Source organism: Xenopus tropicalis, chromosome 3 (genome assembly GCF_000004195.4).
Source record: "Xenopus tropicalis strain Nigerian chromosome 3, UCB_Xtro_10.0, whole genome shotgun sequence".
Classification (NCBI taxonomy): Eukaryota; Metazoa; Chordata; class Amphibia; order Anura; family Pipidae; genus Xenopus; species Xenopus tropicalis.
Window position 1 is genome coordinate 44,112,974 of NC_030679.2, and position 13,953 is coordinate 44,126,926.

The 13,953-nt window shown below is 38.7% G+C and overlaps 1 protein-coding gene across 1 annotated transcript; it reads left to right on the plus strand.

The window, feature by feature from the left end:
• Positions 1 to 604: 604 nt before the first annotated feature.
• slc26a2 (solute carrier family 26 member 2) lies at positions 605 to 12,478 on the plus strand. The gene is made up of 3 exons (XM_002943149.5): positions 605 to 747; positions 3,692 to 4,337; positions 9,441 to 12,478. The coding sequence occupies exons 2-3, from the start codon at positions 3,711 to 3,713 to the stop codon at positions 10,947 to 10,949; spliced, it is 2,136 nt and encodes a 711-aa protein (XP_002943195.1). The 5' UTR covers positions 605 to 747; positions 3,692 to 3,710; the 3' UTR covers positions 10,950 to 12,478.
• The last annotated feature ends 1,475 nt before the right edge of the window (positions 12,479 to 13,953 follow it).

Below are 13,953 nucleotides of genomic sequence, written 5' to 3' on the forward strand. Positions count from 1 at the left end.
AATGCCCAACACTTGCCAGAGATTTCCAGGCCATGTTTATGCTGGATGGTTAAGGCCTAGGGCTGGATTATATAAGAATACAGGGGCCCTAGCCCACCATACAAGAACTCTAGCACCCACTCCCCAGGCTCAGTTCGCATGAGAGTAAGAGGAAACACTCACCCCTGACTGGTATGATGTTAGTACCAACCCCCTCACAAAGTACAGCTGAGGCTAATGCCACAAAGCAGATAAGCTGGCAGCTCCTACATTTAGCTGCTTACAAACCCCTTTCACAATGAAAAGCCTTACAGCTGACATGGCGTCTGTGGCATGACCCTTCTCTCACTTCTCTGCAAAAAAACCCCACTTTGGTACTGAATGTTTCCGAAAGCTCCTATAGTTTTCATAATAGCCCCTTCCATTTTAATTCTAGGGGACTCCTCTTGCTGTAAAATGTGGGTCATATATTGCCAGTTTAGCAAGGTTGTGGTAATAATAGCCTGGCCAGATACGTGACATAATTTGTAGCTCTGCTGTTATGTTCATTCACAGCTCCTTCCCTGTATGTATGAATGTTACGTTTGTGCTCAGTTCCCCTCCCTTCACTGACAGTCAGTTTAGGCCTGAGAGCAAGGGGCGGAGCTAGAACTTCAGTACCGGAGGAACTGACTGACTGGGTAACTAATAGGAGCCGCCGGGAGAGAAAGTGACAGTGTGGCTGGAGAAACGGTAGCAGCGCACAGACGGGTCGCATTCAGCACTCAGGTCTGTTCTTTTCTTACCTATTCCCCCAAGCACACGTTGCTCTCTCTCTGCACTTATATACTTGCTGCCCATGTGTTGCTCTTGAACTTCAACTTGCAACATCCTGAGCCTTTAGCTGGTAGGGCTGGGAGGAAGATGAGACCTAAACTTCATGTAACTGGGGAAACAGCAATGATCCGGTCCCACTCTTTCTCATATTACGCCTAGTGGTGCCATAAGGTTACTACTTTAAAGTGTCAGAAATGGATGCTTATTTGTGAATGCTGACATGGGGGTAAGTGACGTCTGTGACAGAACTGTAACTCTCAGCGCCCCCTGACAGGTATAAAAAAGTATTTGACAGTGCAGAGTGATCACTGAATTATTCACAATAAAGTTTCAGTCCAGCAACATAACTTAACTTCTCAGTGTTACAGCTGGGCTAGTTATTGTACCAGTGTATTATTCTTATGTGTATTATTCATATCATGTTCTGTATCAGTGTGCCATTCATACAGGTTGGTAATATGTTCTGTATTAGTGTGCCATTCATACAGGTTGGTAATATGTTCTGTATCAGTGTGACATTCATACAGGTGGGTAATATCATATTCTGCATCAGTGTGCCACTCATACAGGTGGGTAATATTATGTTCTGTATCAGTGTGCCATTCATACAGGTGGGTAATATCATATTCTGTATCAGTGTGCCATTCATACAGGTGGGTAATATCATATTCTGTATCAGTGTGCCATTCATACAGGTTGGTAATATTATGTTTTTATCTGTGTGCCATTCATACAGGTTGGTAATATTATGTTTGTATCAGTGTGCCATTCATACAGGTTGGTAATATTATGTTTGTATCAGTGTGCCATTCATACAGGTTGGTAATATTATGTTCTGTATCAGTGTGCCATTCATACAGGTTGGTAATATTATGTTCTGTATCAGTGTGCCATTCATACAGGTTGGTAATATTATGTTCTGTATCAGTGTGCCATTCATACAGGTTGGTAATATGTTCTGTATCAGTGTGCCATTCATACAGGTTGGTAATATTATGTTCTGTATCAGTGTGCCATTCATACAGGTTGGTAATATGTTCTGTATCAGTGTGCCATTCATACAGGTTGGTAATATTATGTTCTGTATCAGTGTGCCATTCATACAGGTTGGTAATATGTTCTGTATCAGTGTGCCATTCATACAGGTTGGTAATGTTATGTTCTGTATCAGTGTGCCATTCATACAGGTTGGTAATATGTTCTGTATCAGTGTGCCATTCATACAGGTTGGTAATATTATGTTCTGTATCAGTGTGCCATTCATATAGGTTGGTAATATGTTCTGTATCAGTGTGCCATTCATACAGGTTGGTAATATGTTCTGTATCAGTGTGCCATTCATACAGGTTGGTAATATGTTCTGTATCAGTGTGCCATTCATACAGGTTGGTAATATTATGTTTTTATCTGTGTGCCATTCATACAACTTGGTAATATTATGTTCTGTATCAGTGTGCCATTCATTAGAAATATTCTGATAGGTGCCAATGTGCCAATCATTAGTAACATGATAGGCATCAGTGTGCCATTCATTAGTTATATTACAATAGGGGTCAGTGTGCGATTTCTTAAGGCAGGTTGTTAATGTTTGATATGAGTATGGTTTATACAGGCTGATAACATTATATATGTATCAGTCAAGGCTGAACTATTATGCTTTGCATGATAGTGTTCATTTATACATCCTAAAATTTTATTCTGTGTGTGCTTTTCATGCAGGTAGTAACATGTTCTGTATTCTATAACTGGCAAGTTGATGTTTTATATTTAGCAGGTGGTGGCACGTCTTGCATCAAACAGGTGGTTATGTTATGTTCTACAGGCTGCTTGTAGTAATGTTCATTCTCAGCCTGCCCTGCTCTCAGTTATACTGTAGCCAGGCATTCATACATTTCTCTCATATAATACCCAGAAACTATTTATGTTATTATATAATCCTCTGTTTAAAAAATATTCTTATTAACAGTGCTTAATGCTGTCCTCTGTTATAACTTGACCCTAGTAATAAGACTTGTATCCCATGAAACTTTTCTATTATAAGATATAAACTGTGGGCATGTTAGGAATCACCTTGAGGTTCCATGAGATGAATAAAAGTACTCAGCCTCAGCCTTGTGCTTTTATATGGTCATGGAGTTCTACAGTTACTTAGTTATTCACTATCTTAAGGTGGCCATACACATTAAGATCACCTACGTGTAGGCGTTATCGGGTGAATTTAGGCAAATTCGGTCTAATTCAAACAAATTAAAAAGCTGGTAATAGGCGCAGTCGTTCGACTAAATTTTTTAACCTGCCTAATCGATATCTGACCGCTATTAGGCCAAATGTCGGTCAGGCAGGCCCGGTCTAAGGGACCGATATCGGCAGCCACAGTCGGCCCGTGTATGGCCACCTTAAGGTTTAGTACAGGTGTTGCCTTCCTAGAGGATGGTATTCATGCAAGTTGGCAGTACAGTATGCATACAGGTTATATCAATGTAGCATTCATGGGGGCAGTGCTTTTCTGAGACAATTGTCACTTTTTATTTTGTGTGGTTTTAACTTTTGGTTCAGAAGCTCTCCAATTTGGAATTTCAGCTATCTGGTTGCTGTGGTCCACATTACCCTAGCAACCAAGCAGTGGTGTGATTAAGAGATTGGAATATGAATAGGAGAGGCCTAAATAGAAAGATAAGTAATAAAAAGTAACAATCAAATTGTAGCACAGAACAATAGTCTATGAACTCTGGGATCAGTGGCCCCCCATTGGAAAGAGTCAAAAGAAAAATGCAAATAATTTAAAAACTGTAAAGAATAAAAAACAAAGACCAGTTAAAAAGTTGTGAATTACCCCTTTAATGGCTTTCCTGTGGTAGTTAATAAAGTTATATGTATGTATTTTTCCATTTATTAGGTAATACCCATCAATAAATATGGACACAGAAAGCAATGAAGACACCAAAGCCGTTTACAGTTGCTCCTATCCCCCCGGTACTATATATTTGGAAGAAAAGGAGAAAAAGCCCATAAGGCTAAAGAGGCGCCTAGCTGAGAAAATAAGGAAGACGTGCTGCTGCTCTTCTGGGAGAGCCAAGGAGTTGCTGCTCAGCTTCTTCCCTGTGCTACAATGGCTGCCCTCCTACAATCTGAAAGAATACCTCCTGGGGGACATGATGTCTGGACTTATTGTGGCAATACTTTTGGTGCCGCAGTCAATCGCCTATTCTCTTTTAGCAGGACAGGAGCCAATCTTTGGCCTTTACACTTCATTTTTTGCTTGCATTATTTATTTCCTTATGGGAACCTCTAGACATATCCATGTTGGGATATTTGGAGTGCTGTGCTTGATGGTGGGTGAGGTGGTGGATAGAGAACTGCAAGTTGCTGGATATGACAGTCTGGACAGCCACAAAGGGCAGATGGCAGTGCTCGATGCACTACATGAAAATAGCACACACAGCCCATTTGATCACAATCATACAGTGGCCATGACCTGTGACAGAAGCTGTTATGCCATCACAGTTGGAGCCACTGTTACTTTTATGGCTGGAGTCTATCAGGTAGGTGAAGCCTTGCACACTACTACTATTTTTATTTTAGACCTGCCTGCTAAATATGTAAGAAGGTTAGACATTTTCCTTTACCTACAAGAAAGACAAGCAAGCTTATGTCCTGAACCAGTGATGCTGCCATACTAGGAAAGATATCCTTACTTGTTTAGGTCGCTAAACAAGTGGATCTTTGCTCAGTTTGACCACACATGAGGACCCCATTCTCAGGAATCTAATACCATAACAAGGGTCAGTGAGGAGGTTAGCAAGAAGTGTCTATCAAATTGGTATCCAGTGATTTGGGGCTTAGTTCTCCGTTAACATACTCACAGGGTTCTTTCCCTTTATATAATTACATAGGGTTCAACCCTTCCAAGTAAAACCAGCACACACTAACTTATACTGACCACATAAACCATATATACCAACACCAATACTAACTGTAGATATTAGTATCACAATAGCCTTGGATACTATGCTTGTTCATGAACTCATCTAAGCCCCTCATAAAGGCATTAACATCGCTAGAAAGGGTATTCTACAACCTCACTGCCCTCTCTGTGAAAAAACACCTAAACTGCTTTAAAGTTCCCGTTTAGTTGCACGTCTCAGTACTCTCTCCAGCTCATTAATATCCTTCTTAAGGACTGGAGCCCAAAACTGCACTGCATACTCAAGGTGAGGCCTTACCAGAGATCTATAAAGAGGAAAAATTATGTCCCTTGAGTCAATGCCCATTTTATACAAGACAGCACTTTATTTGCTTTAGTAGCCACTGAATGACATTGCCTGGAATTAGACAACTTGTTATCTACAAAAATCCCCAGATCTTTGTCAGTTACGGATCCCCCCAACACACAATCATTTGGAGTATAACTCTCATTTATATTATTTCTACCAAAGTGCATAACTTTGCACTTTTCAGCATTGAACCTCATTTTCCAGTTTGCTGCTCAGTTTTCCAGTTTTGTCAAATCGCTCTGCAAAGTGGCAGTATCTCGTGCTACTGCGTGGTGTTGCAGGCCAAGATCAGAATCTGAACCACAAAATCTGATCACAGGCAATTGTGCTGTATAGTCCATAAACCTATTAAGTGCTTATAATGTACTTTGGGCAAAGAACAACTTATTTTTGCTAGTGATAAAAACCGTTAAAGCGTCACACTCATGACTTGCTGGGAACCAGCATACTGCCCTCTATTGAGCATATTTTGAATTTTCTGATTACCTGTAGGCTCCAGTTCTAAAAATGTTAGTGGCAAAAACAAAAATTTCCTTTTTTACTGGAAAATTACATTTCATGTGGATATAACATTATATGACCTAGCTATAATTGCACTTTATGGAAAGACTGGATAGTAAAGAAATAGAAGGGATTACAGGGTGCTGCGTCATAGTTTTGTCCCTGGGCCCTGATTTACTAATATGTATTGCCTGCCTTTTGCTAAAATGAAAACCACACAGCTGCTGCTAACTCACCAGTGCACAGTACACCAGGACAACTGCTTGAGTTATGAACTATTTGAAGAAAGTTTAATTTTAGGACTTAATAATAGGGTGACTAGATCACTTGAAAATGTAGGGGCGCGTCTAGAAAATCCAGCTAGAAGGGCTGCAGTTTGCAATTTCATTTAATGCAGCCCTGCTAAATGCATTTATTAGACCCTCAATTTTCACAATAGCTGGTAACCTTAGCTTATTAGCAAAGCAGTTTACATAAAATCATTGTTGATCCTGTGAAATGTTTATTTTCATAGTGCCTTGCCATGCCATTGAAGGGAAACATATGGTAAAATCTACATAGTAACATAGCACGTTAGGGTGAAAAAAGACATATGTCCATCAAGTTCAACCTTAATGCCTATATATAACCTGCCAACTGCTAGTTGATCCAGAGGAAGGCAGTTTGGGTTTGTTTATGGAAGAGGGGTTGTATAATACTTACTGCAGTTACAAAGACTATACACAGCTCTACTCTACGTGCCCCAGTGTGTGAAGAAATCTCTGCCGCTTTCAAGGTACCAGATAGGTTTCTTCTTACCAAATTTACAGCAGATAATGTTATTCTCTGTTAATCAAGTCACTATTAGCACATGCTATGAATTTTGGGGGACAAGCCAAATGTCAGTGCTTTGAATGTCAGGAAACAATTGATCTTTACAAAATACTTTGTGCTTAGAACCCTAATTGTAGCTTTTGAGCCCCTTATTAAATTATGACATTACCATCACAGGGTAAGGGAATTAAAGGGATATCACCTTGTCATTTAATACTTTTTTTATCAGTGTGTTTGCCTACAGAATAGTTACTTTGGATTGAAAAAACTGAGCATCAAGTTTAGCCCCTCCAAACGATCCAAAGTACATATATTCATACAATAAATGATCTATAAATCTTGACCGTAGCCCTAGATATTACATCTCTTCGAGAAGTCATCCTAAGCCCCCTAATAGACAGTTATGGAATCTTCTATCACAGTATGACTGGCCTCACCATGAAAAAAAAAATTTCACTGCCTCAAGTAAAAGTGTAGGTTCCTCAAATCTAAATCTTAATTTATACAAGGGTATTTAATTAGTTTTATTAGCCACTGACTGCCAGTGCCTACTATAAATATATAGTTGTTTTCCACACAAAATAAATACTTCCCCCAGCATGCTACCATTATAACTCACATTTTTGCCCCACCTTTTTTAAGGGTATAACCTTGTTTCACTGAACAGTGACTGCCAAATGTGTAGAAATGGTAGGAGAGATAGCCCCTTCAATAACTGGAAACTGCATATAGAGACAAAGAAATGGAAATGTATTTATATGCAACTGTATACATTTATATTCAGTGTTTAGCAAATCAGGTGATAGTAAAAGTAATTAGTTGCTCATTGTGACTTAGTGTTGCTCCTAAAAACAGCTCTGGTATTTAATATTATTAACACACTTATAATGCTTTCATTTCCAGTTTCAACTTGTAAAGAAAAAAGGCCCATTCTTAGCTAAAGGCCTTTTCTTATAATACCGTGTTAGGCCACAAGGTGAAGCCAAAGAGACACAGACACCAAACGAAACTGCACATATTTCAGGAGTCACAAAATAAAGTATGACACAAATAGAGCACTGGGACCTTTTGTCTGTAAATAAAATTAATGCAGCTTTAGTATAATGCATAACAATTCAAACAATTCATAATGACACATTTGCTTTGGCTTTATGTATTTTATACCTATAAATATATATCAAAATTACATTGGATCGTACAAATATATACGTACGTTTTACGTATATTGTAAAATATATAGAGTGTTTTTAATTGACAAAGGTTTTAAAGGGATTCTTTCACTGGAAAATATGTTTTTTTCAAAAGGCATCAGTTAATAGAGCTTCTCAATCGAAATCCTGCTTTAAAATCAATTTTTTAAAAGAGGAAACAGGTTTTTTATATTTCATTTTTAAATTTCAAATGTGGCTAGCCATGTTCTTCATTCCCCCGTCCCCCTGAAGCCGATCAGCAGAACTATGGGAAGGTAGCAAGATAGCAGCTCTCTGACATCTGTATTTCTAAAAGTGGTAGACATCAGAATAGTACTCAATAGTAAAAAATCCAAGTCTGGCTCATGACTCCTCCAGTTACATGGGAGTAGGAGAAACAATAGGTTTCCTGAAAGCAGTTCTAATGTGTAGTGCTGGCTCCTTCTGAAGCTTAGTATCAGGCACAATGCACAGAGATCCTGCACAGTAACATTACAGCTAAAAAAAATTACGTTTGTTGGTTCAAGAAAAATGTTGTGTTTAACAGCACCTTTATATGGCTATGCAGCTTTGCAACCAAAAATATCTCTATATTTTACAGTAGGTAGTACATAGTACTTCATAGATATTGCAGGTTATGCAACTCTATTGTGTAGTATGTTTGCTATATACTACAGGATTTCAGGGACCCTGGTTTACATATGCACTTGACCATGATCTGCCCAAACTGCATTTCAGCAATCAGGAACATTCCTAAGTGACAAAATACGTCAAATAGGAACTTTCAAAAACAGAAAGAGGCAATGCAGGGTCATCAACAAGAAAAACTGTACCAGTTCCACCCAGAATTTTAGTGGTTGTGTATTTTTTTTCTATGAAGCCTGTTAAATATATACATGTTTAGTAGCTGCACGTGTACAGTATTTAAAGGGCACGTTAAAGGGCACCCTAAGAAACAATTTCAAATGTATTTCTATTGTGTTTGTCAAGCAAAATAAACTTCACTTACACTATATAAATAATATAAATCTTGTTTTCTTCAGTCTTGGAACGACACAATCACAGCAAGCAGGCAGCTGCCATTTTGTGGGCACTGTTATTACGACAACCTTTGTGTAATGCAGGGATGCACCAAATACACTGTTTTGGGATTCAGCCAAACCCCAAATCATTTGTGAAAGTTTTAGGCGAATACCAATCCAAATCCTAATTTGCATTTGCAAATGAAGGCACAGAGGGTGAAAAAGAACCGTTCCGTTTTATGTGATGAAAAGTCACCTGATTTTAAGGATTCGGATTCAGTTCAGCCAGGACCAGGAATTCGGTTAAATCCGAATCTGCTGAAAGAGGCCGAATCTTGGCTGAATACCGAACTGAATCCCGGATTCGGTGCATCCCTAATATAATGAGAAATTTCTTGTTTATGTGATAAAATGGAGGACCAGGCCCATGCCTATGCACTGACTACACAATTAGGTGGTTAGAAGGCAGGGGAAAGTGAGCAGCGACAGCTAAGGAGTTCTGAATGGAAAGCAAAAGAAATAGCCTGCCCCCGTTTTCATGCCTGAGGCATAGAGGAGGGGGAGGCATTTTATGATTGACAGTTGGGATTTTAAATGCCTTTATAATGGGTATGGATGTTTTAATAAAAAAATGTGGGTTTCATGATTCATTTGAAAAGTACTTTTATTATACAGCTTTTTATGTCTGGGTGACAGGTCCCCTTTAATGACTTTGTTATAAATGTTACAGGCGTGATTTCATTACATGTGAGTTTATTGGTTAATTTTCATGTAATTGTGTAAGTAAAAGTGAATATGGATATTCAATAATTCTTATTTGTGCTCTTTTTTTTTTTATTTTGCAGCTTGCAATGGGGTTTCTTCAGGTTGGTTTTGTTTCAGTGTACCTTTCTGATTCGTTACTCAGTGGATTTGCAACAGGAGCATCTTTCACCATTCTAACTTCACAAGTGAAATACCTCTTAGGTATAAGTATACCTCGCGCCAATGGGATTGGCTCATTGATCTACACCTGGATTTACATCTTCCAAAACATTCACCTGACCAATATTTGTGATCTGGTCACCAGCATTCTGTGCCTTCTTGTTCTCATTCCAGCCAAAGAACTCAATGAGTGCTATAAATCTAAACTCAAAGCTCCAATTCCCATTGAACTACTCGTAGTTGTGGCTGCAACACTTGCATCACATTTTGGGCACCTGAAAGAAAATTATGGCTCCAGTATAGCGGGAACTATACCTACTGGGTTTTTAATGCCAAAATCACCAGACTGGAGCTTAATTCCCAGCATTGCTTTACCTGCTTTATCTATCGCTATTATTGGGTTTGCAATCACAGTCTCTCTGTCCGAGATGTTTGCCAAGAAACATGGGTACGAGGTTAAGGCCAATCAGGAGATGTATGCCATTGGATTTTGCAACATCATTCCAGCCTTTTTTCACTGCTTCACAACAAGTGCAGCTCTAGCAAAAACACTTGTGAAAGAGTCCACAGGGTGCAAAACCCAGGTTTCAGGCATCATGACATCCTTGGTACTGTTACTGGTACTTCTGGTAATTGCACCTCTGTTTTTTTCACTACAAAAATGCGTCCTTGGGGTTATAACCATCGTGAATTTAAGAGGCGCACTTAGAAAGTTTCTGGATTTACCCAAAATGTGGAAGGTTAACAAAGTCGATACAACTATCTGGTTAGTTACCATGTTTTCTTCAGCTTTGATCAGCACTGAGCTTGGTCTGCTGATAGGTATTGCATTTTCCATGTTTTGTGTCATCGTAAGATCTCAGAAGCCTGTGTCAACTCTGCTTGGTCAGGTGGACAATACAGAGGTCTATGAATCAATGAATGCCTACAAAAACCTTAACATCCCACAAGGCATCAAAATTTTTCATTTTGAAGCCCCTATATATTATGTAAACAAGCAGCACTTTAAGATGACCTTGTACAAATACTCTGGTGTTGACCCAGTGTCAGTGGCAACAGCTAAAAGAAAGAAGGCTAAGAAGATAGAGAAATTAAACAGACAAGATGGCAGCATGGAAATAAAAACTACAGAATGTCTCTACAAAGAGCAACAACCAGTGCATACCCTGATCATTGACTGTGGCGCCATTCAGTTCATAGACACAGCCGGAATGAACACCTTGAAAGAGGTTCTGAAAGACTACAGTGATATTGGTATTCAGCTGTTGCTTGCTCAGTGCAATGTAACAGTAAAAAATTCCCTTCGCAATGGGGACTTCTTTAAAAGGGAAGAAAATACTGTGATGTTCCACAGTGTCCACCAAGCTGTCCAATTTGCACTTTATGTCCAACAGCAAAGCGATGCCCATTTAAATGGCTCTGCTGTATAGCTAAGTTATAAGTAATGTTGTGCATATTTGCAGAGATCTAGTCAAACAATCCAGAAAATGTGTTTTAGGGGTTCTTGGCTAAATGGCGATTTGTGGAATATGTGGGTGAAAAAGTGTTTCTGTCATACAGAACATTCCAAAAAAGAGCTAAACCTCCCAGGGTTGTAACTGTCGCAAATCTCAGTGGACATTCCCGTCCGCTTTTCTCTTTTTGCTATATGTTTGTGGGAAATTAGAGTGGAAGCTACTGACTGGGGCAAAATAAGGAGTAGGGTATTGACTGTAGAATGGGTGCTTATAATGAGTGTCTCTGGTTTCATTTTACCTATAAAAGTAGTAATTATAAGCATACAATATGTGCCTTATACGTATAATTAAAAAGTCTTATTTTCCCTTTGTGATTCTGGGCATCAGTAATACAAATGTGCTAATTTTGCATTACCTTAGAATTGTGTTAATAGTTTTAGAGGATTGTAGGCTTATTCATTTGGGGAAAAAAAGCATCTGAATAGCCATATTAAAAGCTGCAGTTACAGAACAGCTGGCAAACAGCAGGTTTCTGTAATTCTGCCTATATTTGCACCAAATCTGAAATTTTCCATTGTTTCCCTGAGAAATTTTAGGAAAGAAGCCAGAAATGATTCCCTTATCTTTACATAATTATATGTATCCTAGTCTAATGCAAAGCTATTAGCTCTGAAGTCTGCATTAGTGCAATTCTTCTGTCTCAAACAGAATGGGAATATATGGAAGACGGCAGAATATAATCAGATTTACGCCAGTGCATACAAGTCAGCAATGACGTCACATGAAGGAAAAAAGAACAGAGTTTTGCCAGGGTGTTTTTTTTAATAGAATAGTGCACATAAAATCATATTTCTTGGCTTTTTGAATAATAATTTTATCCTTAGTACTGTGCACAGCAGAAATTTAGAGCATTAATATTTTTGTATTCATTGTTTGCATGATACTATTAGAATACATATAAGGGGAGATTTATCATCATTTGGATTTTCTCAGGTATGTCATGGGGAATTTGTAAGCTTCTTTGCTGTTAGTCTCTTGAGAGAAATGAAGGGACAAACCCTGAAACATCCATTGGTTTGAATGGATTTCTGTAGCTTTAAGCTGACATATTTTATGGTTGAAAAATTGTCAGGAAAAATTGCTGAATATAAAAAAAAAATCTCATTCAGCAGCAGACCTTGATCTTTGATAAATCAGTCCCTTAAATGTATTTGGTTGCTTGGGTCAATGTTCTTTATATTAATCTTGCACTGGTGCTCTTCTAAATTCCATATGGGCACCTCAGGGAGACCCTGACATGATAGTTATTGCAGATTTCTATACCTGTGTCTGTGTGTATATACATGAAGCAGAATTTTTATAATAGCCTTTATTCCGAGTGCAATACTTTTTTGTAACTGTGCCTGTTGAACGAGACATCCTATCATTCTTAAAGGACATGTAATGCCTGCATTTGCCTACAATGTATAACAGTTGGGCACGTCTCCCCCACCCAAATGACATCATTGTACTGCATATATCCGCTCCATTTGCCAGCACCATCACATTTTCCTAAAGCAAATAGCAGCTTTCACCTGGTGGCCCTTTTTCCTCTGATACATAATCAGATATAGTTAAAAAACAGCATACACACACACAGACCCTTATTCAGCATACATTTTATCAAGAATACAGGCTCACACATGCACAACTGTCATTGATAAAAGTTCTGCTTTGTTTGAGCACTGTAATGGTAAAGCTGAGAGCTGAGTTTCTATGGGAACCAGTAAGGCCATCACTTTACTGGCTGCTAGACTGGAGGGCATGTTTAGTAATCTGAACTTAGAACAACTGAGCATGCCCACAAGCCAACAGCCAAAGCAAATTATTGAGGGAGGGGGCTGAGTGGGTTACAGGAGGAGAAGGAAATCTAACTGATAAAGGGGACACTGCAACCTCTGGACAACCAGTGTGGCAGCTATTGAAAGATTTCAAAGAGGCTGTTCACTGATTAAATTTTTGTGTGTGAGGTTTACATGTCCTTTAAGAGTCACAGCCATGTGTCAAAATTTTTCTGCCTTAAATTTATAGAAAGGTAAGTTTTGATCTTGACAAACGAAAGTATACAAATATGTGCAATCCATAGTATTTTATAGCCATGGAGTCTATATAAATCTATTTTTGTTTGGTGTCGCAACTTTTTTAGGAAGGGTTGATGCGGAGAAGTCTGTGCAATTCTAACATCAGTGTCCCACTAACCACCTCACTACCAGAAAGTGCCAGCTTTGACCCTTTCTATGCCTCAGTTCTATATTCCTCTTTGTTCTACATCTGGATTGTTGAAAGGGCCAGGCACCCTATCTCATTAGCCAGAGCATTAATACAATCTGTGGGAAGGCAGTCTAATCGTAGCAGAGTAGTAGTAGAGTTCTAAATATTAACTTTGTATATCTAATTATGGATTTGTGCTAAAATACAGCCATTGTAAAAAATTATATGTATATTGTAAAAAATTATATGTATATATATATATATATATATATATATATATACATATGAACAGTAGGTTCACTACAAGCAGCTTATTTTGCATGTCTGCAGATGCATCTGGCCGTAACCCTTAAGTACCTCTATATATTCAGTGGCCCCCATTTGAAACATAGAAAGAGGCAGAAAAAGGAAGGCAAATAATTAAAAAGTAAATAATGAAGACCAGTTGCAAAGTTGCTGGAATGTGACATTCTAATACATACTAAAAGTTAACTTAAACACTTAGACATTGCAGCTTAGTCTGTTAGCACAGCTAAGGGAAAGGGGTAATATACCTCTGCTACATGATCAGTGCGCTCCCACTAACTGTACTGAGCAAGGGTCAGTTGAGTAGGAGAGGCGGTGGGCAAGGGGGTTTGTCTAGAGCAGTGGCGCATACTAATCTAGTACTGGTTACCAGTGCCTAGGTTTGGCCAAAGCCTGCATTTCTTTGTTCTCAGTGCACATA